The 26937-nt window shown below is 39.5% G+C and overlaps 1 protein-coding gene across 6 annotated transcripts in view; it reads right to left on the reverse strand.

Moving 5' to 3' along the window:
* Nucleotides 1–26937, reverse strand: part of RAPGEF4 (Rap guanine nucleotide exchange factor 4) — a 316724-nt gene that overhangs the window by 35592 nt on the left and 254195 nt on the right. For all 6 annotated transcript variants that reach the window (XM_070476011.1, XM_070476009.1, XM_020896336.2 and 3 more), the window contains 4 exons: nucleotides 21528–21616; nucleotides 17030–17108; nucleotides 2196–2346; nucleotides 151–239 (listed from right to left, as the gene is read on the reverse strand). In XM_070476011.1, coding sequence (XP_070332112.1) covers nucleotides 151–239; nucleotides 2196–2346; nucleotides 17030–17108; nucleotides 21528–21616 — 408 coding nt within the window. The remainder of the gene's footprint in view (nucleotides 1–150; nucleotides 240–2195; nucleotides 2347–17029; nucleotides 17109–21527; nucleotides 21617–26937) is intronic.

The raw sequence follows: 26937 nt of genomic DNA on the forward strand, positions 1-26937 counted from the left end.
CCTGACTGCACCCCCTCACCTGAGGCCCACACCACTCAAATCAGCTTTCGCCCTTTGTGGGGACAAAGGACTTTTTGGATGATGATGTGATTGAGAGGCAGCAGGCACTTACTTGGTGAAAGCTCACCCCAAAGCCAAGCCCTTCCTTACATTTGCTTGACAATCTTCTCCAGCTCAGGCAGTTGCTCCTTGAGGGCGGCAAGCATCCGGGCATCATCTGATACAGATACATAAAACTCCTGTAATTGGCAAAGGTCACAGGCTTTTAACAAGAACTGCAAAAGGTACATAATTCTGCAAAGAGCAACAAAGACATGTCCCTATGTCATCTGCCTCACTAGCATCTCCAGACCATGGTTTCATGGACTAGGGACAAATAAAAAAATGTTACAGCATGTCTAAATTCAACATGGCAAGTGAGAAAAAAATTTTGGAAACTGATGGTAGTGATGCTTGTGTTCCATTGTGAGTATAATTAATGCTACTGAATTGTACACTTAAGAATGATTAAAATAGCAAGTTTTATGATTGCTATGTTCTACCACAATAAACAAATTTAAAAAATTTAAATCGCAAATGAAGTGTTTATATGATATTTATACAGAAGGCAAAGCAACGCAGTGTTCTGGAATGGGTTATTTTACAGTCTTTCCTTTAAGAGCGCTGCTTTCACCTCCATATTTTTTTCAGGGGAATTTTAATATTTATTTTGAATATTATTTTACTATTTGTTGTTTGTTTGATATTTACTACTAGTCGTGGTTAACTGTTGGTGGTAAAAGTACAGCCATGGTTTTCAGCACTGCACTGAAGTTTTGCAGAGTTTATGTCACTAACTCAGGACTCTTCACTGATGTCCTGGGATGGTTCCACCCACAGGGCATCACTAGCCGTGCCCGGCTTTGTACAGGGGCAGTGGGCTCCCCAGCAGAAGCTGAGAGCCGTGGCAGCAGCAGCATCACCATCATTCTGACTCATCTGCAAAATAGTCCTTTACTCGAAGCAATGGGTAGAAGCCACAACCCAATGACCCAAGTGACTATTATTCTTCTACATCTTCAAAATCTTTCATTCTGTAGTCTTGAGGGACTCTCATCATCCACCTTTCCTCCCAGCCTCATTTCTCTGCCTGCCAAATGATGTGACTAAAAAGGAGTGAGTGGGGATGTTTCTTTTGGATAACTCAATTCTTAAACAAACAGACTGATAAAGTTTGAAACAGAAGTCATGTTGCCTTTCGCCTGCACAGAAATAAGGTCCTCATCTCAGTTTCGGAGGGCAGAGTGAGTCACTGAGGATTAAATGCTCAGGTCACTGTTGTAACGTGGGCTGGAGCCATGGGAAGCCTTAACAGCTTAAATCAGTGTTTGCAAAGTAAGTCATGGCCCTTCAGAACCACTTCATGGGCCTAAGAATTCTTTAATAAAGTTATCTTCTCCACTGTACTCAAAAACATCACCATTTGATCTAGTAATCCCACTTCTAGGAATAGAACCAAAAATAGACCTATGTGTACAAAAGTGTTCATTACGCTGCTCTTCAAGGAAGGTAAAAATGGAAATGATATATTCAACAATATGGGAAGAAATGAATATACCTGTGGCATAGCTACTCAAAGGTCATTAGAAAATTTTATTAGAAAGACTCTACTGGCATAGAAAAATCCTTACATAAAGTGGAAAAGGCATCCTGTGAAATGATGGGTACTATGCTGATTATGGACTTCCCTGGTGGCTCAGATGGTAAAGCATCTGCCTACAATGAGGGAGACCTGGGTTCAGTCCCTGGGTTGGGAAGATCTCCTGGAGAGGGAAATGGCAACCCACTCCAGTATCCTTGCCTGGAAAATCCCATAGACAGAAGAGCCTGGTAGGTTTCAGTCCATGCGGTCGCAAAGAGTCAGACATGACTGAGCAACTTCACTCACTATGTTGATTATAACTACAGAAAATATAACAAAGAAAGCAACTAAATGAAAATACACCAGAATGCTATTACCAGTTATTGAATTGGATTGGCAGGATAATGGATGATGCTTTTCTTTACTTTTCTGGTAGTACCTTTCTGATGAATGAACATGTTAGCAAAGCCTAGAATTTGCACTTACACTCCCTCCAGAAAAGCTGCCATGCTTGTGGGTGGTCCCTGTATTGTAGGACAAAGACACACTCTTGGAAGGGATGACCCCCACGTACCTCCAGGAAAGCCATCGCCACGTCATCCTCTTGTAGGACGTCTCCATACATGGCAGCCCACTGCAAAACCAGGCGGATGACTCGCCTCTTATTGTTGAGGGCATAATCCATTTTCTCTTGTTCTGTACCTTGTGAAGGCTGCGCATGGTAAGTGCCAAGGAGTCAAGGAAGAATATTTAGCCATTTCACTGTGCTAAGAGCGAAGGTAGAATGACAGATCCCAGCTCCAGGAAGGCCTTTTGGACTGATAGAATTTCTTCCTTAGGCCCTTAAGAAAACCCCCACCTGCATAAAAGTTCTGGACCAAATGCATACAAACCCAGCAGACTTTGCCTTGATTGTAGCCCAAAGAATTAGACTTGCATGGCTCTACCTGGACTTGTGTGTTGATAAGGATTCTTGTTGCACCTAGCTTTGGCTCTCATCATATTCCGTGCCTGCCCTTTGCACTGCTTTCACCTCTATGGGTGGTAATGATTCCTGCTGTTGGGCCTAACCAACTCTCTTTGGCTCCCACAATTCTGGACACATCTCTATAATCCCTCAATATATGCACTTCAGTTAAACCCTTACAAGTGGGTATCTGGTCCTTCTGGAACTATGACTGATACAAAACGTACACGGGAAGGAAGTGAAGCTGAAGACATAAATTCACTGAAGGTTGAGATGAGGAAGCCTTCCTGCTGTATCCGTCTTCCGGTGAGGGACTCAGACGCACTTTTCATGCATCCTTTCTTCTCTTGTTCAGAACTATAATTTAATTCACATTGGCTTTTTGTGCATTAATGGCTAGTCATCCTAACTATAAACTCTTTGAGGCTAGGTTAATACATTATTCTTCTTATATTCTGAACCACGCCTAGCACACTGATACTTACATAGGAATTTTATCCATTAATACAACAGATACTTGATAGAGTGTCTATGTGTCTGGTGAAGGTCCCTGCTCTCAGTTTACATTCGTCTGTGGATTATAGTAGGGAGAACAGAACATGTGATCAGGAAAGATTTTAGATTAGACATACTATTCCCTTTTCAGTGATTTAGAGTAGTTCATATTATAGACAACTCATTCATAAAACAATTTCCTCTTTATAACTGACACTTGCGCACACAGTACCTCAGTTAAGCCCTACTTTATAGTCTTGTGATGAAAGACACTGTTCTTTTTCTACAAGTTAGCAAATGGACAGTAAAGGAGTGTAAATGACCAAGATTACATTGTGAGTTTTAAATCCAAGACTCCTAATTCCAACTAGTTTAGTCCCCATTACACAATATCCCCGTGCCTCATACCTGGCTACAAGACCGAGCATGTCCTAGCTTACGACCATGACTTAAAAGACACCGTAGAAAATTGTCCTGTGGCAGTGCTATACTTGGGAGCTAAATCAGTCAAGGGCCTTTTCTAAAGGGACTATAAATAATGATCAAGGTAAATGACAGAATCTTAAAGCAAAGGTTTACTGCATGTAAATGGGTTGCAAAATGGCTTTCATAAATTGAGCACGGGATTCATAAAAAAAGAAAATTGCTCAACCTGTATTGCTACAATTCTCTTTGAGCTTACAATAAAACAGGGAAGAAAGATCACTTTATGTGAAAATTATTTCTTTTCTGATTAACCCTTTGATCTCTTGCTTGTAGGCACACATAACTCAGTTTTTCTTTCCTAAGAATTGTAATGCTGGCCATTACATTTTAAGACTTTTTAGAGTACTTTGCAGTATAGCCAGGCACGTGGTGGGTACCAAACGGGTAATTCTTGGCTGATTGAAAACCATGTGTTCGTTCATCTACAAGTCAGTAAGAGAGAGAGACACTTTTTTCTACTTGTATGAGGCTGAAATGTTTGAAATATCAATATGACAGCAAGATGATGTAATTCTAACTTTCCAGGTTACCTTGACTTGGACTCAAGGAAGCAACATGAACACTTGTTTATTGGATCCAGAAACATCAGCTGCACACTTGTGGCTAACCTAGAGGGATTTAGTGTAGAATGACTAAATTGTCATTGTCTCTGGGGGTCAGGTAAAGATTCTTCTTGTCTTCTCTCTTGCTGGGGAAATCTGTCTTTTGTCTATGGTAAAAGATAGAAGACACAACTGGAAGGATTAACATGTTTAATACTTCAAATGTGTGTAGAGCATTATACTTTATAAGAAATATGTTTATTGTGCTTACATGATCATGTAATGCTCTCCACTAACCTGAAAGGTAAGTATTTACAGATGAGGAGACTGAGGGTCAGGGAGGACTTCTGCTCAAGATTGTTCAGTGAGTAAATGGCAGGGCTTACAAATCCAGACAGGGCTCTTTCCATTATCGCCACTCCCATGGCCCAAACAGCGGCTATAGTGACTACACACTGGTGCTCGGGTTCATGAAATTATTATGAGTAGCTGCATCTAGGAAGCAAAAATCCTAATAGGAGAGATTTCTCCTTCTCTCTCTCTCTCTTTTCCTTCTCTCTTCCTTTCTTAATTTTTTGTTGAAGTTCCTAGCATTCTAGAGATGACTCAGCCGGTCCAATCCTGAAACCAAGGGCTGACTGCCTGCCACTGTTCACGTACACTCCATAGCCTCCTGGAGCTAGAATTGACTGAATTCAGTGGGATCAGGAAGGGGCTTTCCCTTTTTTCTTGTGAAAGTTACATATGTTGCCTCTGGAAATAAACAAAAGGAAGCACTTATTTGTTTCACAAAGTCTTACCTTTCCTCTTTCAGGTATTTATTTACTAAGATGGAATGGGAGTTAATAGCACTTTTATACCTGAGTCCAGGTATGTGCTCAAGAATTCAGCCCCTCCACAGACAACATATCATTCTATTCTTCAACAGTCTGCTGAACCAGATTCTCAGGGGACACAGACAGGACTTTACAAGTAATGGATCAGATGGTTACAGGTGAGGCACTGGGGCTCCTGTTTATCCCCCTAACAATCTATCGAGATGTCTAGAAGATTTATGTGATTTTTAGATTTTATTTAACTCCTACAAAAAACAAGTGGAGAGAGAAAAATTGTATTCTCTTCAGATAGTAATCAAAGAATAAAGAACATCTCACCAGGCCCCTTGTCTCAATATGATGTCAAAAATGCACCCTAACAAGAGTAACATTTCAAATATAGAATGTTCATTAATTCACATACATTAGAAAGGCTGCACAAACCATTACTTTTTGTGGCTAAAGCTGGAGTAATAATGTGTTAACCATTTGATGGAGAAAGTCCAATGTGAAATAAAAATCTGAGTCTTCTCCAGCACAAATAACAGTTTAAAAGGATTATTAATGCATACCACACACATTTTTAACATATGAAGGACACTATTGAAAATACATACTTAGCTAATGTCTATTTCAAGAGTAGATTAGTAAAGAATATAAAATACATGATAATCTAATGATTTATTATCAAGAAATACATGTATAGAATAAGAATAAGGTCATGACTCATAATATCATGACAGCTGGGTTCTGGTAAGAAGCAATATAGCTACTCGAATTCATGGGGAAAAGAGTCACAGAAAGATAATATGGTTCTGGTATCTGATTCTTGTACCTCATAAAGTGCTAGATTAAAGTCTGTAAGAGATTCTTGAATTATTCCCTGAATTGTTACTTTCAACACAATTAAGAAAAGGCCAGAATAGTCAAAGTGGCCAAATGCATCACTCATATACTAAGGTGATTTCAGATGATTCACAGAATCATAGAATCTGAGTTGTAAAAGTCCTCTGATTTTTGTCTCCTTCAACTCCACCATTTTAGAGGCAAAGAAACATGTAGAATGAGGTGAAGTGATTTTTCTGAAACTTATCAATGGAATTCTTAGAACTAGAACTCAGTTCTCTTACCTCCCTTCCTAGTACGCTGTTGACTTCTCTCTGTTATTGTGTGTATAATATTATTTCTTTATCCAAACATACATTATGCAGCAGAATTAGGTGACTTAGCATTTTGTTGGACAATGGAAAAATCCATCTGAGATATAGAACCTATCCCCCAAAGCCCTCAAAGAAGACAAAGCACATATAGAAGGTCAAGATTTAATGGTTGCAAGCCTTCGCGATCTGAGAGCCAGGAAGGCAGGATCCGTAGGGTCTGAACTAGACCCTCTCTGCCATAGTTTTAACCACTTCTCTTGTCCAATGCCTGTTGCTTTAGAAAGCAGTGTTAAAATTACTGATGATTCAGATCCTAACTTGAGGTTTCTCATTATGATAATGAGACCTTTCACATCCAAGAGCATTAAATCAGAATCCTTCAGCAATATGGATGGACCTACAGATTATTATATTAAGTGAAGTAAGTCAGACAGAGAAAGACAAATATATCACTTACATTTGGAATCTAAAAAAAAAAAAAACAGATACAAATGATTTACATATAAAATTGAAATAGACTCACAGACATAGCAAACAATCTTATGGTTACCAAAGGGGATAGAGGAATGGGAAGAGATAAATTAGGAGTTTGGGATTCATATCTGTGTGTGTATAGTGTGTGTTTTGGTTGCTGAGTCGTGTCCAACTCTTTGTGACCCCATGGACTGTAGTTCACCAGGCTCCTCTGTCCATGGAATTCTCCAGGCAAGAATACTGGAGTGGGTTGCCATTCCTTCTCCAGGGGACCTTCCTGACCCAGGGATCAAACCCGGGTCTCCCACACTGCAGACAGATTCTTTATCATCTGAGCCACCAGGGAAGCCCAGAATACTGGAGTGGGCAGCCTGTCCCTTCTCCAGCGGATCTTCCTGACCCAGGAATTGAGCAGCAGTCTTTTGCACTGCAGGTAGATTCATTACCAGCTGAACTACCAGGGAAGCCTATATATATATATTTAGGAATCACTTTGCTCTACACTTGAAACTAAAACAATATCTAAATTAACTATACTTCAAAAAGAAAAAAATGAAAACAAATACAAAAAACGGAATCCTTAAGGGCAGGAACCATGTCTTAAACTCATTGTGAATCTGCACTTCCTAATAAAGGACTGGGCACATGAAACATAAATAGCCTGGAATGTTTACCTTAAACTATTCAATGACACTGTTTGGAGTGCTACATATAATAGTATTTTCTTTATATTTCTCCCCCCTCCCCACCCCAATCCACAGCTCTTTAAAGTGAAAGTTGCTCAGTTGTGTCTGATTCTTTGTGACCCCATGGACTATACAGTCCACAGAATTCTCCAGGCCAGAATACTGGAGTGGGTAGCCTTTCCCTTCTCCAGGGGATCTTCCCAACCCAGGGAATGAACCCAGGTCTCCCACATTGCAGGTGGATTCTTTACCAGTTGAGCTACAAAGGCTAGGTAGTCTATACCCTTCTCCAGCGGATCTTCCAGACCCAGGAATTGAACCAAGGTCTCTTGCATTGGAGGAAAATTCTTTACCAACTGAGCAATGAGGGAAGCCCAAGTGAAAATCACTCAGTCATGTCTGACTCTTTGTGACCCCATGGACTATACAGTTCATGGAATTCTCCAGGCCAGAATACTGGAGTGGGTAGCTTTTTTCTCCTCCAGGGGATCTTCCCGACCCAGGAATTGAACCCAGGTATCCTGCACAGGAGGCAGATTCTTTACCAGCTGAGCCACAAGGGAAGATCTTTAATGGGAAGCTCTTTAAAACTATCTAAATTACCTTTAATTCCATTTTGTTGAGATATTAAATATAAATCATAGATATATTCTAAATGACTTCATATTCAATGTCACCAGGTTAAGTCTACAACAAATGCCAACTTCTGGTATATTTTTTAAATAGAATATTTCAGTTATTGGGTACTTAGTCTACAGGACCACAGGCTTTTAGAATGACGGAATCTTCATTGAATCAGACCAACTCCTTTGACATCACAAAATCATGAATGAGGACAAACTGGATCTGTTTTCAATGGGGTATTTGGACTGGGACTCAGAAGAGGTGAAGGCCACAGAGCCTTTCTACCCCGCCAACAGCAGGTTTAATATTCCATTGAGTCATTTTCCTCATGCCGGCTCTGCTGTTCAAACACTATAATTATTTCATATATTTTTACCTAGTTATTATCTTACTCACCACAGGCACCTGTAATTTTTCTGTATTTTTTTTTTTTTTACTGCTCATTTACTTATTCTTAATTCAGCTAATAATGGTTCCACGTATTAAAATTATCATGGGGAAAGTAAGTGAAAACCTCCTAGGATGTAGAGGCAGCAGATTCATTACAGCCTACAACAGGGAATAAAATATTATGTATACTTTTTGCAGTAAGTACATGCTAATTATGCAGCTATTTATAAAACACTTATCAACATTCAAACTGATACTCTTCAATGTTGTTGTTTTTTTAAAACCCTGCTTTGCATGCAAGATCTCTGCTTGAAGCTGAAAACAAACTTTGGGGGTCATCTGCCCACTGACTTAACAAAGCTTTTCTATATTCTTTACGTTATGCTATATTCGTCTCATGGTGTACAATCATTTGTTTATAGAGGGGCAATATTTATAAGGGACTTTAAGGTTTATAATGTACTTTCACACACATAGCCTTATTTGATCTTCACAACAACCTGGTGAGGAGGGTAGGGCAGGTATAATTACCCCTGTTATACAGGCAGGGTTCAGAGAGGTTAAAGATAATTGCGAGCTTATAGGATGTAGGTTTTAAACACGGGTCTCCTGACTTCAGAGCTCTTGTTCTTCCCACTGTATTATGGGCCTCTTTACTACCCAGCTTGCCTTTTGAAGCACCTCCCCTCACCCATCCTGGGCACTAAGTCTGTTCCTTCCTTGATGCAACATGTGCTTGGGAACTCAAGTTCTGGAATTCGACCACCTGGGTTCATCTTGCGGCTTCCCCACTTTTCTGTGAGACCAGTCTCTCCATCAGTAAACTTCCTAGGATAGCTGTTGAGGAGATGATGAGGCAATACTGGTGAACCGTGTAGAACATATCTCAGACATGCTAGGTGCTCAGTTAAAGGTTAGCGATCATCAACATTATTACTGCCCTACCTCTGGAAATAATTCAGAATGTTCAAATGGATGGTTTTGGAATTCTTCACAAGACCTGGCATTCCTGGGTTGATCTCTGTGATGAACACAGCTGCTCCTCTGTCTGTGTGTACCTATTAACTTGGAGCTCACAGAAGCTCTTCTTACGTATTTTCTTGCTCAGAAGTTTTTTTCTCACTGATTTTCAGAATTCTCTGTTTTTAGAAGTCTTTAGCTCTTGGCTATTTTTAGTTTTAGTCAGGGGCTTGTACTCATAGCAGAGCAGTTAGGACTTGGTCTAACGCAACACATTCCTTAGGTTCAAATACTGTCCCAACCCTTGTTTTTGTTGTTGTTCAGTCACCCAGTCGTATCCTACTCTTTGCAACCCCATGGACTGCAGCATGCCAGGCCTCCCTGTCCCTCACCATCTCCTGGAGTTTGTTCATGTTCATTGCATCAGTGATGCCATCCAGCCTTCTTATCCTCTGACACCCTCTTCTCCTTCTGCCCTCGATCTTTCCCAGCATCAGGGACTTTTCCATTGAGTCATCTGTTCACACCAGATGACCAAAATACTGGAGTTTCAACTTCATTATCAGTCCTTCCAGTGAGTATTCAGGGTTGATTTCCCTTAAGATTGACTGGTTTGATCTCCTTGCTGTCTTAAGGGACTTTCAGGAGTCTTCTCCAGCACCACAGTTCAAAGGCATAAATTCTTTAGTGTTCTGCCTTCTTTATGGTCCCGCTCTCATAATCGTATGTGACCACTGGGAAGACCATAGCCTTGACTATATGGACCTTTGTTGGCAGAGTAATGTCTCTGCCTTTCAACACACTGTCTAGATTTGTCATTGCTTTTCTGCCAAGAAGCAATTGTCTTCTGATTTCATGGTTGCAGTCACCGTTCGCAGTGATTTTGGAGCCTTAGAAGAGGAAATCTATCACTGCTTCCACCTTACCCCTTCTATTTGCCATGCAGTAATAGGGCTGGATGCCATGATCTTAGTGTTTTGTTTTTTTTTTAATGTTTAGTCTTAAGCCAGCTCTTTCACTCTCTTCCTTCACCCTCAAGAGGCTCTTTAGTTCCTCCTTACTTTCTGTCATGAGAGTGGTATCATCCACATATCTGAGGTTGTTGATGTTTCTCCTGCCTATCTTGATTCTGGCTTATACCTCGTCCAGCCCGGCGTTTCTCATGATGTGCTCAGCATACACATTAAAGCAACAGGGTGACAGCAGAAAGCCCTGTGTACTTCTTTCCTGACCATGAACCAATCAGTTGTTCCGTACAGGGTTCTAACTGTTGCTTCTTGACCCACACACAGGTTTCTCAGGAGACAGGTAAGATGGTCTGGTATTCCCATCTCTCTGAGAGTTTTGCAGTGTGTCATGATCTACAACCCTTACTAGTAGGTAACTTGGAGCACATTATTTATCTGCTCAGTCTCACTTCCTTAATGCAAAAAGTGTTATCTCCCAGTGTTAATATGAGGCTGAGAAAGATACATATAAAATATTTTGTAGAACATCTGATAATATAGTCATTTTCTTTGAAAGAGGATAGTATGTTCATAGCATCATCAAACTAAGGCTTCTTATTTGAAATAAACTCTCAAATTGCACATCTGCAGGAGTAAATTGCTCTCACAGTGACACATAGATCAAAACTTTTTTCAGAAACCAAGTAAGGGACTAAAATGATAAAATTTGGCTTCAACAAAATTTAAGCCGACAGTCTTCCTTAGAAATGCAAAGAATATTCCTAAAAACATGGCTTTAAGAATCTGATGCCCTTTTGTAAATCTTGATTTACAAATTTTGGTTAGTGTTCCTCTTAGAGAATCCAAGTAAGCTTATAAAGAGAACATCCCCAGATCATATTCACAAAGAAATAAGAGATGGATACCCTGCCTATTCAATAAGGAAACCTATTTTATTTACTCTGTATAAAGCAGTTTTAGCTAAAAGTTAGTGTTCAGTAAGTATTTGTGGAATTATCTGAACAAAATGATGGAGTTTTATTTGCATATATTGATTTCAAAAGATCTATACATACACTGGTAGGTGAAAGAAAACATAATTTTAAAAAGCATGTATAACATGATCTCACATACATAAAATTATACATGTATATAATTTCTTAAAGATTTTTCATAATTCAATGGTGAGATACCAGGTGAACTTTGTTCTCTTTTTCTGTAAATTGAATTTTTCACAGTGAGAATGTTCTATTTTTAATGATGACCAAGCCATCAATATTTAGAAAAATGATATGAAAAAACTAATGGCAGAAAAATGGCTCTGTTTGTTTAGTAACAAAAATACATAATTATTTAGAGTATGACCCATCCTTATATTTCAAAGCATATATCTAAATGTATAGAAAAAAGACTGAAAGGCTATATATCAAAATGTTAACCACAGTAATACCTGGTAAGGTTATGGGGGGGTTAATTTTCTTTTTAAAGACTAACAGAAAATTGAACTGTATTTTAAGTGCAGATTTTAAAGAAACTAGAGATGAAAAGTACAGAAATTGAACAAATATAATTTAAGAAACTCATTATAAAGCACTTGTATTCATCAGGCCAAATCATGTCCCAAGCATATCTAATGAATAGAGTCTCTCTCATTAGCACATAAAAGGCCTGAAATATTAATGTTAAACAGAGTTCTACCATCGTCTCTTATGCTAAAGGCAAAATTGGAGGAGACGCACAATGTGGATTAAGGACAGAAACAGACGCCAGTGGCTCAGGGCTCAAGTCTTTTCTGTACTAGTAATTACCTTTCTCTGAGCAAATCATAATTTTTCATTATCCTAGTTTATTGATTTGGAAAAAGAGCAGTGAAAATACTGACTTCTTCACAGGGCTGCTATGAAAAGTCACACATATTAATAAGTACTTTAAAAACACACAGCCAAATCAACACACTTAATTTAAGTGCTTTAATGGAACGCAGTTAAGTATTTTACTATCCCTAAATCCCATAACAACATGGGTATTAGCCCACTTGTTCAGTTTTACATTGTAGCTCCCTGTCACATGAGGACATGGTGCTAGATAGTTTATAAGTGTTGTTTTTTTTTTTTCTGACCGTTCATCTTCTATTTCTCCACTTTCTCTATTTTTCTTTATAGGCAGTCTCTGAAAAACTATTCAGTGAAGTGCTTTGCTTTCCTTTGACCAAGACATCACTAGTCACCCAAGCTACTTCCAGGGATGTGGGAATGAGGTAAGGGCCCAGGAAGCTCAGCTGGTAAAGAATCCACCTGCGGTACAGGAGACCCCCGTTTGATTCCTGGGTCGGGAAGATCCCCTAGAGAAGGGATAGGCTACCTGCTCCAGTATTCTTGGGCTCCCCTGGTAGCTCAGCTGGTAAAGCATCTGCCTGCAATGTGTGAGACCTGGGTTCAATCCATGGGTTGGGAAGATTCCCCAGAGGAGAGAACAGCTACCCACTTCAATATTCTTGCCTGGAGAATTCCACGGACTTTAGCCAACCAGATTCCTCTGTCCATGGGGTCGCAAAGAGTCGGACATGACTGAGCAACCTTCACTTCCACTTTACTTTAGCAGCTGTTCCTTCGTCGCTGCCCCCAAGGTGCCTTTCTAAGGCCTGGGCTCTAAGGATTCCTTCCATTCTCTGAGTTACCGCATCCTTTTGCTTAATTCCCTATTGCTTAAGTCAGTTACAGTTTGTGTTACTTATGATTGAAAAAGAAGCTTATGTAAGGAAGCTATAGAACATCTCTCTGGAGCCAAACGGACTAGAAATTTAAGTCCTTAGCTTGGTATAAACACACTTACACACACATGACCTTCAAGGATACAGCCCTTTCCATTTGCCTGCCAGCAGCAGGATGCCTTCCTGGCCTCCCAGGCATTACAGGACAGTAATTCTTGTTTTATTCCCAGTATCTAAGGATGGGACTTAAGCTGTCCTATATGGCAGCCACTAGAAATGGTATGGACCTAACAGAAGCAGAAGATATTAAGAAGAGGTGGTAAGAATACAAAGAAGAACTGTACAAAAAAGATCTTCATGACCCAGATAATCATGATGGTGTGATCACTTACCTAGAGCCAGACATCCTGGAATGTGAAGTCAGGTGGGCCTTAGAAAGCATCACTATGAACAAAGCTAGTGGAGGCGATGGAATTCCAGTTGAGCTATTTCAAATCCTGAAAGATGATGCTGTGAAAGTGCTGCACTCAATATGCCAGCAAATTTGGAAAACTCAGCAGTGGCCACAGGACTGGAAAAGGTCAGTTTTCATTCCAATCCCAAAGAAAGGCAATCCCAAAGAATGCTCAAACTACTGCACAATTGCATTCATCTCACACGCTAGTAAAGTAATGCTCAAAATTCTCCAAGCCAGGCTTCAGCAATACCTGAACCGAGAACTTCCAGATGTTCAAGCTGGTTTTAGAAAAGGCAGAGGAACCAGAGATCAAATCGCCAACATCCACTGGATCATCGAAAAAGCAAGAGAGTTCCAGAAAAACATCTATTTCTGCTTTATTGACTATGCCAAAGCCTTTGACTGTGTGGATCACAATAAACTGTGGAAAATTCTTCAAAAGATGGGAATACCAGACCACCTGTCCCACCTCTTGAGAAACCTATATGCAGGTTGGGAAGCAACAGTTAGAACTGGACATGGACCAACAGACTGGTTCCAAATAGGGAAAGGAGTACGTCAAGGCTGTATATTGTCACCCTGCTTATTTAACTTATATGCAGAGTACATCATGAGAAACACTGGGCTGGAAGAAGCACAAGCTGGAATCAAGATTGCTGGGAGAAATATCAATAACCTCAGATATGCAGATGACACCACCCTGTATGGCAGAAAGTGAAGAGGAACTAAAAAGCCTCTTATTGAAAGTGAAAGAGGAGAGTGAAAAAGTTGGCTTAAAGCTCAACATTCAGAAAACTAAAATCATGGCATCTTGTCCCATCACTTCATGGGAAATAGATGGGGAAACAGTGGAAGCAGTGTCAGACTTTATTTTTTGGGCTCCAAAATCATTGCAGCCATGAAATTAAAAGATGCTTACTCCTTGGAAGGAAAGTTATGACCAACCTAGAAAGCATATTAAAAAGCAGAGACATTATTTTGCCAACAAAGGTCCGTCTAGTCAAGGCTATGGTTCTTCCAGTGATCATGTATGGATGTGAGAGTTGGACTGTGAAGAAAGCTGAGCATCAAAAAATTGATTCTTTTAAACTGTGGTGATGGAGAAGACTCTTGAGAGTCCCTTGGACTGCAAGGAGATCCAACCAGTCCATCCTAAAGGAGATCAGTCCTGGGTGTTCATTGGAAGGACTGATGCTGAAGCTGAAACTCCAGTACTTTGGCCACCTCATGTGAAGAGTTGACTCATTGGAAAAGACCCTGATGCTGGGAGGGATTGGGGGCAGGAGGAGAAGGGGACGACAGAGGATGAGATGGTTGGATGGCATCACCAACTCGATGGACATGAGTTTGAGTAAGCTCTGGGAGTTGGTGATGGACAGGGAGGCCTGGTGTGCTGTGATTCATGGGGTCACAAAGAGTCAGACATGACTGAGCGACTGTACTGAACTGAGTTACATGTGGCCATTTACATTTAAATTAATAAAAATTAAATAAAATTAACAATTCAGTTCCTCAGTCATAGAACCCAATTTCAAGGCTAGTGGCTACTGGGCTGCACAGATACAGAACATATCCATCACTATAAAAAGAAAAAATTCTATCAGATACTTTATTTGGTTTCAACAAATTAGGCCCACTTTGATTTTAGCCAACTGAAGTACAAATAAACATGTATCATGCAATAAATTTCCAAGAAATGCTGTTTTTAAACTTTAAAGGGTAAGCTTTTAAAAGCGTAAGTTGTGAAGGAAAAAAATGCCACACCCTAGGCTTGGAATCCTAACACCTGGATAAATCCTAGTTCTGCCACTTGCCTTGGACATGTTTGTTTTTGAGGCTCAGAATTCTCACTTTTAAATAAAACTGACACTAACCCAATAAACTCCTATAAGGATAAAGAGGTATAATATGGGTCAATGGTGCCTGGCACATAAAGAGTTGTTTCAAAATAGGACAGTTAAGAGAATCTAAGTTCTCACAGGGCAGGGTGTGAAGGAGGTGGTCTGAGGACACTAGGTAGTATGGATGGTACCCAACCATCCTGACTCCCTCCATCTCTGAGAAAAGTTAGGATTGGACATCACAGGCATCCCTTGACTCTACTGTCCACTTTTCCTGCCTTCACCTTCCCTAAACATCATTACCCCCCACCTCCACACCTAGGCATGGGGCAGACTTTCCCTCTAGGATCTTCTACTTTAACACAGAGGTCAATGCTGTGAATGTTCTCAATCAATTCTGAAGGAGAACGAACTAGCAAGTGAAGAAATACAAATCTGCAAAAAGACCATAAGCTCAGTCTTTGGGGCTCTGAGCTGTCAAGATGATATAACTTGGTCCATTACCTGCTCTCATCCTTCTTTTGGTTTTGTTTGCCTTAAGCTTATCAACATGCTAACTGTTGGGGAAAAAAACGTCTACACTCAATGGTGGTTTTCATTTTTCCTTCCAAAAATCTCAAAGGTCTAATAATGATTACCATGTATGGAGCTAAAAGAGCACAGAGAGACCCTGAATGTGTTAATTTTACTTGAGAAAAACTGAATATGAGCCAGAAAGAATATATAATATATTTAAGTCTCATTAAACTGTCATTACTTGGAAAGATAGTTTCCAGGCAAATAAACACCCAAATCTCACTCTTGCAGCATCCTCTGAATAGCATATTCAACTCCAATCTCCTATTCTCACACGTTCTGTTGACTTCAAAGAGAATTATGAACAAGGAAATGAGAATCAGGTAGGGCAATTATAATTCTGAAAAAGGAAAACATGCCAACATTGATTGGATTGCTTAGAAAAAAAGAAAGTTATTCTCCTTCCATATATTTAGCTGCTCAAAAAGGCCAAAGTGTTTGAGGGCCTACATTTTTGCTGCTTTAAAAATAAAGCAGAATTGGAAAATATACTTTCACATTCCCCCAAAGTTGAGGGTCCCACTCATTAACGATATTCACTTCTTTTATTCAACTTCTGTCTTCTGAATGTCCCCTCTGCCAGACACTGCACCAACTGGTTAACTCGAGACCACTGAAACGCTGCCCTCCACATAAGCTCAGGATCAAGTTACCTAGAGGAACGGCCATTAGAATTTCAAGTTTTATATCCCTGACAAAAGTCAATGGGATAATAATAAAAACAGCCACAAAGGGATAAATGTCAATGTCTAGAGGATAGGGTTGACCAGGATGAATGCGAAAGAAAAGTGGCCCCATAATGACAACTTGTATGTATCTCAGCAGGTTAGTGGTCTGATTAATACTACAGCTTAGAGGGACACGAACAGATCATGGTCCATCCTGCCAGGTGTCCTGACAGAGGTACAAAGTCTCCAAGCTTAGGAAGTGATCCCTAATAATACTCCCTAATAATATTCTTCACCATCACATTCTCTAGTCTACCTCCCGGAGATGTATATTTCTCATCAGCGTCACCTTCCTTGGATAAATTGGCTCATGTTTCTCTATACAGGTAATAAGGAGAAAATCCTTAAACATGGCACATGCCAAGGAGAGATCAGAAATCTGTGGGTGGGGGGTAGGCAGGGAAACTGCTGATGTTTCAGAGTTTGACAAGGGCAGAAAGCCTAATTCTACCTCGGTCATGACTTACCTTGAGAGCATGAGATGAGATAGTGGCCTTATATACATGGGAGGTGTCATCAAGGGAACAGACTTTTCACAACAAAAGGATATTGGGCCACCAGAGCTGGGCAAAGCTGGGTATTTGGCATAAAAACACAGTGCATCATAACAAAGTCATTTAACACAGAATCTGCAGGGGAGAAACACAAAGCAGAAAAAGAACTTACATTCTTGTAGAAATGTTGAGGAAAGCAAGAGTATCTATTCATTTGTTCTTGGCCAATGGTTCTTATATGTTGGCTTGGGGTATTGTGGTTTTACTATATAAAGAAGCATGGCATATGAAAATAAAAAGATTAACAGAGCTTGAGATCAAAACTCAATTTCCTTAGGACAGTGGACAAAAAGTACAGTAAGTTTAAAAAGAGACAGACTTGTAATAATGGCGCTGGTCACCTTAGCTACAATAAATGAAAAAAAAAAAATATATATATATATAATTAAAAAACCACACATGGGCAGTACCATGTATGCAGAATTAAGATATGGCCATTTCTTTGTCTATTTTACACCATCTGTATTTTGTCAATGTCTATTTTCCTTATTTATTTTCTACCTTCAATTTCTAGAGGGAGCAATAAAAGATGAAAGGGTGATAGAATTATGGAAAAAGGACATGGTAAGAGCAGACAACTGGTGAGGGAAACAAAAGCAGCCAAAAAGAAAAAGAAAAAGAAAAGAAAAGAAAAACTGTGAGCAATAACTGAAGCAAAACAAAAGCTCTCTGGTAGATTAAAGTGGTATATGTCTTATATTTGAAGCTGTTTTGTAGATAGGTAAGCAGGGAGATGGCAAAAGAAATAAGGCAAGTCCCCCCAAATATGCTTCATTTTGAATCTGATGCTGGTTCTTCATTGCGAAGACAATATTATCCAAACCACCTTAAGTGGAAAGCACATAAAGACAGATCTAAAAGCCTTAAGAATATACATGTTAAAGCTTTGGAATCCAAGACGCTATGGGGGTTTTCAATTAGAAAATGAACCACCATGGCTGAGATCTGTGAAACTCACATAATTTTTCAAATAGAAAATGGTGAGAAATGCAAAATTTTTAACTATATATACTGAATTTCCAATGTCTGTGTTTTAAATTAACAAATATTATCAAAGTTGGAATCAGTGACTAAAGGTTTAATCATTACACTCACTAAAAAAACTGATAATTGTCATACAACATTATGTAAGTTTAAAGAACACAATGTATTGATTTGATACATGTATATATTGCAATCTGATTACCACCTTAGCTTTAGTTAATATCTCTGTCATGCCACACAATACCATTATACTTATTTAAATATAGGTGATGAGTGTAAACCCAAAGTTGTCATTACTAGGTGTTATGAGTCATTTCAGTCTCATTATACCGAGCCAGAGAACATGCTAAGGTGTCAGATAGAAGCTGTATGGAACTTTTTTTCTTAAGTATGAAAGGATGTTCACTGGCATGTCTGAGTTTAACATCGAGGGTCACCAAATATGTTTTAGATATAAAGGATTTCTCTGAGAAGAGAAAATGTTTGCTTATAAGGTTCCCAGAGGCCTGTGCTAGAAAGTAATTTAAATGCTGTTAAAGCTGAAATTTGAGTAGGGTGCTTCAAGGCTGGAGAGCCGGTCAGTCAGCGTGGTAATCACCCAGCCTCCACATCTCAGTGTGACTTTGTTCTCTACTCATTCTTTCTCACACTTGGGAGCTGATTCAAAGGATCCTTTCATACCAGAAAACGACTTCCCAAGTCACTTAAGGACTAATGCTGGTCATAGAAGTGTAAGTCTAGGAAACCAATAATCCTTAGGCAGAAAATACATGTTTTGGGGTATATTAAGAGAATGTCCTATCAAACCCAACAATGTTATTTTTACGATGTAAACTAGTTATACTATCAACTCTGACATCTCTCACTGTATTGGAAATCTATAAATGCCAAGGGTCTCCCATCCCACTGCACCCATGAGTTTCATGGGTCTGTACTAAGATAATTTTTAGTGTCCAGAATGACCATGTAACAATTCATATTTTGATTATGAGGAAGATACTGATTTATTCCTTCCATCTAATCCACGAGCATTACTTGCAAAAATAACAACAGGAAAAACTACAGGAAATAAAACTACAGGAAATAAAGTTCGGTATTAAAATATAATGAGAACTTAGTTCTAATATCAAAAACAGAACTGTCAGGAGTCACAGCGTATGCGACAACCATGCCGTGCACTGATCTCTGGGCTTCCGGTTCTTAACAAGCAATCATCTAGTCCCCTCCTCTTTCAGAAGTGACTTTAAAAGGAAGAGTATGTTTGTTCCTCACGGGTAGTAAAAGTCTTACAGATTTTTTCTTAGATACCATCATCTCTAATGCACTAGAATGTTCCTTTTTGGTCAAAATCACTTTAGAGAAGATGCTGGTTTTTTCTATTATGCAATCACACATTCTGGGCAACAGTTAATCAGAGGGGAAAAATCTGCTGTATTTTTCCTGACCTCGGGTCCTAGAAATATGATTTATTTGAGGTTATGTTTGCTTCTTGGAAGCAAGTTATCCCTTTGTAACTGATTCCGCAAGGATTTCCTTTTTTAAGAAAAGATCTTACCACATTCTCCTTGCTCAGACATCTTCAACTACTTCCTCATGCTTAGCTTCACATCTAACATACTTGAAGATCTGGACCCTAATTCCTAGACCCTATCTTCTTTCTGACAGTTTGGTGTATATGATAGTCTAGCAAAGCCAGACCATCTGGTCCTTCTTGTCTCTTTCTGGGTCAGCGCTCATGTTGCCCTTCACAATGCAAGGCTTCCATCTCCAGTCTGTAGTCACTGATTACCAGCCTTCCTTCAGGGACATTTCAAAGCTATTTCCTCTGTGACACTCTGCCTGGTCCTCTCAGACTTTTGATCAAGTTGTTTGCATATTCCTTTTTGTCCTCCAGGAGGTTATAAGCTTTCTGAGGACAGGAGGATGGTTTCTTATTCACACTGCTTTGTCCATAACATCCAGCTTAGTGCCAGTCCAAGAAGTTCCTCAACAAACACTGAAAATAAGTGCTCTGGAAACAGAGATCCTGGCTTTTCTATCTACTACTCCCCAATTAATTCACTACATTAAAAACCTCATATAGTCTATTTATTTATTTATTATTTTTTTAATTTTTCATTTGTTTTTATTAGTTGGAGGCTAATTACTTTACAATATTATAGTGGTTTTTGTCATACATTGAAAGCAGTAGTATTCTTTTTTTTTTAATCAGATAGTCTATTTACACAAAATAAGAAACTAGAATGAGAAGATAAAATAAGAAGTTAGTACAGTAAAATACTTTTAGAAGGAATAACAATAACAACAACAATAATGCTAACTTTACCTTGAATATAGTGCAAAGATGACAGAAACAGATTTTGAACCACCACCAAGATTTTTGGACAAATATTTGAACTTCTTTTAGTGAGAAATCTTCTATGGAGCTCAATGCACTTAAAATATTAGCCTATTATTCTGAGAGACAGGACAGTAGCAAATTATTTTTTTTTTAAAAGAGCTGAATGTGGGCTGTTCCAAAGTCATACATAAGATGGTAACCAAAGTAGAGAAGGATATCAAGCTCTAATAGTAACAGTTCACTGGTGAGATTCATCTCATTCACCATCAAATCTCTGTGTAATAGATAACATGGCTAGTTCATTGAACAGTGGTATTATTAGTTGATTTTTTTCCTCCCCATAAGATATGCTGAAGTCCAAATCCCCAGGACCTCAGAATGTGACCTTATTTGTAATTGGTTAAGATAATGAATATGGAACCTAATCAAATATGATTGGTGTCCTTATAAAAAGAGGGAATTTGGACAGAGAGACAAATGCATGGAGAGAAGATGATGTGAAGTGACACAGGGAAAATACCATGTGAAGATGAAGATGAGTGATGCCTCTACAAGTCCAGGGATGCCAAAGAATGCCATCAACCCACCCCTCAGCCAGAAGTCAGGCGAGAGATCTCAGACTCTTCCCCACAGCCCTTGGAAGGAGCCAATCCTGCCGGCACCTGCATCTTAGACTTCTAGCCTCTTGGACTGAGAGGCATTCAAGCCACCCCAGATAGTGTCACTTTGTCACGGCGGTCCTAGGAAACTAATGTGTGTACAGTTCCACTCTGTAGCAGTCCAAGAATCTCAGAAAAAACCACTTTACTCCCAGTTGGAGCAAGGTTGTGTCTTTTATGGAGGCAGCTTCTAATCCCTTACGGGAATAGACAGAATTTAAATTATAACCAAATAGTTACCTTTGGAAGATGGGATTTAAATGATAACTTAAGAAATGCCTTTGGAAGGCTACTCCTAACATGTATGAATGAGACTGGGACATCTACAAAGCACAGCCAGGATAAGCAGGCAAAGTAGGGTTTGCAGGATGCTCTTCTAAAGATCTCACACATGACCCATTTCTAAAACTGCTGTTGATACACATACTGAGAATGAATTCAGAAGTTGTTTTTGTTTTTTTTACGGTGCTCTGCCCAGATTTAATGGATGTAGCTCTTCTAGGTGTTTACCTGTTGCTTCATTTAAAGCTGGCTCAAGGCGTATCGTTTCTAGAAAATGCTCTAAAATTTTTTCAGGTGTTCCTGACATCACAGTATACCTGGATGAGAAATAAAACCATCATTAATTTTTCAAAATCATTGATATATAATTTTTTACATATCTAAAGATTTTTTGAGATCCCAGAGAACCATACTAACCAACTCATGACCCATATGGTAAAAAAAAAAGATCATGTACCTCATCAAAATCACAGAGGAAGGCAACAGAAAAATCACAAATTGAAAGTAGTTACTAAAACATTCTTCTTTTTTCCATACATGAGACTAAACTTCTTGGAGAGTGGCTCTGGCAGGCTGGGAACTTCAGCCTTGCTCCACGGGGAATGAAAGGGAACATGTAAATCCCAGGGCAGCTCAGGGCAAGGGGAAGTGACAATAAACTAGGTTATCCATATATGGGTTACTCGTTGCACAATTTCAGGCCGGTACTGGATTCCCCTGCCTATTTCTGGAATGCGGCATATCTCCCAACTGTACACTGGAATGTACTTTGGAAATGCAGTTAAAAATAAGAGAAAACAAACCCCTAAAATACCGACAAGCAAACAACCTCCCATAACATCTGAAGAGGAAATAAATCAGCAGTAGAATGTCCATATAATTTCCATGTCAAGGATAAATTATTTGGCAGGGTGGGGGGTTTTAGGCATTATATCAGGAGATCCAGCCATGAAGCCCTTTAATCAACAAGGGAGGATGTATTTTTCTAAACTGAGTGTGGGTTATTTCAAAGTAATATACAAGATGGTAGAAAACAGAGGGAAAACTCTAGGCAAAATACTTTGAGGAGATCTGGGTGGTCCTGTTCCAAAGTTCAGATTTTGCTTCTCTGCTAGGCATTTACACTTAACAGCAAAATGACAAGAAAGGACAACAATGAAAATAAAATTCTCTCGTGTTTAGAAAGCAGTGGTAGGATTCAGTTCCAGGGGAACTCCAGTTTCTTCTCCTCACCAATATCCCTTCCCTGCCTGTTTGAGACCCTGGAGGAAGGGTGTTGAGATCCCAAGAATACCTCTAATGTATGAAATCTCAGGGTCTTAACCACTTGCCTGAGGAAGGGAAGAAGAGGCAACCCAACATACGACCCTGTGCATATGAGCATGCAGTGAGTGAAACCACCCTGGTTTTGAATGAGGTAGCAAACTCAGTCTATCTGGGAGGTAACTGTCACTAATTGAGTATGTGCATGCACGTGTGTTCTGTGTGCCCACATGTATGTGTGCCTGCCCTCAGGACCAAAAGAAAGCTCAAGAGTTCAATCTTTGAAAAGAATCTGGCTTTGCAGCCTACGGGAGGAGCCGGGAATAAAAAAGTCTGCTTCCATCTTGATGGCGGGCACGTTTCTCAAAGTAAAGAGGGCAGAAGACAAAGGTGTTTTCCTCTTATAGGCAATGACTATTTGAGGGTTTCCCTGGTGGCTCAGACTGGAAAGAATCTGCCTGCAATGCAGGAGACCCGGATTCAATCCCTGGGTCAGGGAGATCCCCTGGAGAAGAGAATGGCTATCCACTCCAGTATTCTTGCCTAGAGAAGTCCATGGACAGAGGAGCCTGGTGGGCTGTAGTCCATGGGGTTGCAAAGAGTGGGACATGACTAAGCAACTAACACCTTCACTTTCATTTGAGGGAAGGAGAGGGCATATCTATAACTGACTTTCAATACTTCAAGGGATACATTACACAAACCAGTTACTTTCTATTCCACATGGCTTTGGGCAGCTGTTGCTACTAAGCTTCCAGCTCTAGCTGGCCATGTGACTCACAGATCGGTTTGAAATTGGCTCCCTTGTCAAAAGTTTAACTCTGATAGAATGTTGGCTTCCCATCCTGGTATTCTTGGTTAGGACTTCCCTTAGCTAGGGTATGTTGTCTGGTCAAAAAGAATAAAAGTTTACCTGGGTGGCAGTCCTTTATGCTATCATCCCACTAGTGAGAGAAAATGGTCTCTCTAATCAGAGACATTAGGGCATCCGTCTGTTTCTGCCAGAGGCTCTCTCCAGTAGCACAGCTGCCTGACCTTATCCTTTCCCTCTTCGCAGCTCCACAGAAGGGGCTGACGTTCTCTCAGGGCAGGGGACTCTGAAGTTGGGAAGGGGGCAGAGAGCCTCTGGCTTGTGATCTGGCAGGTCCGGGCTTGGCTGAAACACGTTACTGCTTTGTTTCAGGCTGGATGCTGCCAGGTGCCTATTGCTTGACCTTTGTTTAAATGGGGGACTTGAAGACCAGATGGTACAGCTCTTCCCAGCTTACTGCATGAAGAAGGCACCCTAGTACAAGTTAAAGAGAACCCTGACTGGTGAGGCTATCCAGGCTGTGAGGTTTTAAACCTGTGACAGAAAATCCTCTGACACCAAGTCTAGAAATGAGGACACTTCTACCTGCACCTAAAACAAAAAAAACAGGTGGAGGAGGGTGCCTGAAAGAGACCATCTTTCTGCAAACAGGATGGAGCTGAATGTCTGGGTGGTTGATAGTCTAAGGAAAATGTAACCCATTAACTGAAACAGGAGTAGTCATTTCAAATTCCCTCTTATTACAACCACATAACCACAGAGTGGAAGGTATCCTAAATGGTAATGTTTGAGGGCTTCATATAGTTAGTTTATCCATCATGAGAAGTACTGTCTCACTATTGACATTCTAATATCACATTCAGAGTTGAGTGGTTTGAGGGGAGTCAGGTGGCTTTCAAAGTTTAAAGTGCAGGGAGTGGGTTCCAGGACCTCCACAGACACCAAAATCCATGGATGCTCAAGTTCCCTATATAAAATGGTGTAGTATTTGCATATAATCTATACATATTCTCATATACTTTAAATCATCTCTATATTGCTTTTAGACCTAATACAATGTAAATGCTATGTAAATAGTAGTAGATACAATATAAGTGCTATTTAAACAGTTGCCAGCATATGACAAGTTCAAGTCTTGCTTTTGGGAACTTTTAGGAATTTTTTTCCCCTGATATTTTCCATCTATGGTTGGCTGAATCTGCGGATGTGGAAACCAAAGATACAGAGGGCCAACTGTATGCATAAACTGCTCTGGATTTCTCAGGGTAAAAGTGAATCAGAAAATAATGTTATCAGCACCAATATGGTAACCCTCTTTGAGCTGAAAAAGGTTGATTTCTGAGGATACAGAGGTCCTAACGGATCCTAAACTTTAAGTCCACCCATAGACATGGTTGCTCCCATGTTTTTCAAGTTGTCCAGAACATCAGTCAAAATTCACTTACATGGCCCCCACTTTTCAACTCTGGTTTGGCTTGGGAAAATTCAACCTGGAAAATGACCCCTTGAAAGAGAGGCTTTTTACTCTTCTGGATTTGGCATGGTGCACTGTTTTGTATGCCTGATATTTCCAAAACGGTATACTGTGAATACGTACATGTCTTTGAATTATATAAGAAATGTATACAAATTGGTCTACTGGAAACAAATAAGGAGGTATTCAATTGACCAAAAAGTTCATTTGGGTTTAAAATCTGAATGAAATTTTGGGCCAATCCAGTTATAATAGAAATCAAATCCAGGCCTAAAATAAATTTAATACATGTGGGCTCTCTTTTTCCTTTTAGTTTGAGTTAATAAAAAAATCTATATTTGGAGAGCACTCTGAATACAGTGCTGCTGTAACCTGCAAAACCTTTTGATCACTGCCCCCACCACACCATGAAGAGGTGAGGGAAGGGGACCTTCCGAGGACATCTTTGAGGCTACAGGGAATTTTCAAGGCTTGCTTTTTCAGGTAACAAAATTTTCCTGAGGCATCTGAGGTATTAGCAAAGAATGTAGATGATCACATAAAACGGTCTAGTTATACTTAAGGGCAACAAAGAAAATCACTGGGGGTAGTCCCAGTCTTCACATTAAAAAAAAAATGTTTTCATTCTTATCCTCCTTTGTCAGCTGGAAGGACAATTCTTGAAAAACACTTGCGCAAGAAAATTTTTCAAGAATGCATAGTTAGTGAAAAGTAGAAAAATAAAGAATTCTGGACGGTAATTTTATAGGTTTGTAAGTGAAAAGTTTGTAATACAGTCTATCTTATGTCAGCCCTTTTGAAATATACTGCTTTGCAACATTTACTAGATAGTGTTAAAGATATATTTATATATTAATAGTATATTTTGTTAGAGTAATTTGTGAGGCTAAAGGAACACAGACTGAGAAGTTGGTCAAGCTGGACTTGAATGCAAGCTCTACCATTATCAGTGTTGTAATCCTGGGCAAGTAACTTCCTTCTCTGAGCCTAAAATTTTCCACCATTCATTAAAAGGGGTTGTAATAAGGATTAGATAAAATATGCAAGAGACACTATGGCTCTTCAATAACATTCTGTTTCTTCTTCTCTTCTTTGCAGATACGTTGACTCATCCAGATGAAATGTCTGAGCCTTCGGCTTTCAGTCTAAACAAAAAAAATTTCATCATTTATGGTGAGTGGGCTGATTAATGGGAACAGCCCATTTACTTGGCAAACAAAGAAAAATACTTGGGATGCATTCTTTTCCAACACAGTCTTTGGCCACATGTCTTTAGCTACAGAATTGGTGTCTTTATTACTCTAAGATTAAAGATTAATCTTTATTTTTAAAATGAGATTCTGTAATTTTCTTCCATTTCTTAGAGCCACATTTCCTAATTCCTCTGTCTTACTATTCAAATGTTGATACATTTGATTAAATCTCACATAAGAAGCTCTAGCAAAAAAAAAAGCTGCAGCAAAAGATGGAACTGAAGACACATATGCTGAAAAAGAATCAGTTAATCCATGGCTGATTCATGTCAATGTATGACAAAAACCACTACAATTAAAAAAAAAAAAAAAGAATCAGTTAAATGAGTGACCTGATGTTAAATGGGAAGCAAATACCCTTCTGAAATTTGCAGGAATAACTAAGGATGAGGTCTTATGGATGGTTCCAGGCCACAGTCAATAGACCATTTTATATCTGAAGTCTGGGTTTCCATCAATGATGCTTATGCAGATAACAAGATGATAACATTTCTTGAGAAATCCTACATATGAAATTCAAATGCCAAAGGTTCTCCACACCCAGGGGCCTGTGTATCCCTCAAGCTGCCTGGCATTCCTGTTCCTATTGTTCTCACCGATGCCTTCTGCTCCAAAGCTATCACAGTTGAACATAGTATAGAGGAAGCATTCTTAGAGTAGGGAAGTATTCTCTCCGGAATTACTCCAGGCAGCACCAAGCTGGATGCAGTGCCAGAAACAGATACATTATCCTCCACAAGATGTGTGATTAGTCAATAGAGAGAAAAAAAAGTCACACAGGCTGCCGTCTTCCACAAAAAAAGGAGAACATGTTATTGTAGAGATGATGATACCATG

Source organism: Odocoileus virginianus, chromosome 13 (assembly GCF_023699985.2).
Source record: "Odocoileus virginianus isolate 20LAN1187 ecotype Illinois chromosome 13, Ovbor_1.2, whole genome shotgun sequence".
Lineage (NCBI taxonomy): Eukaryota > Metazoa > Chordata > Mammalia > Artiodactyla > Cervidae > Odocoileus > Odocoileus virginianus.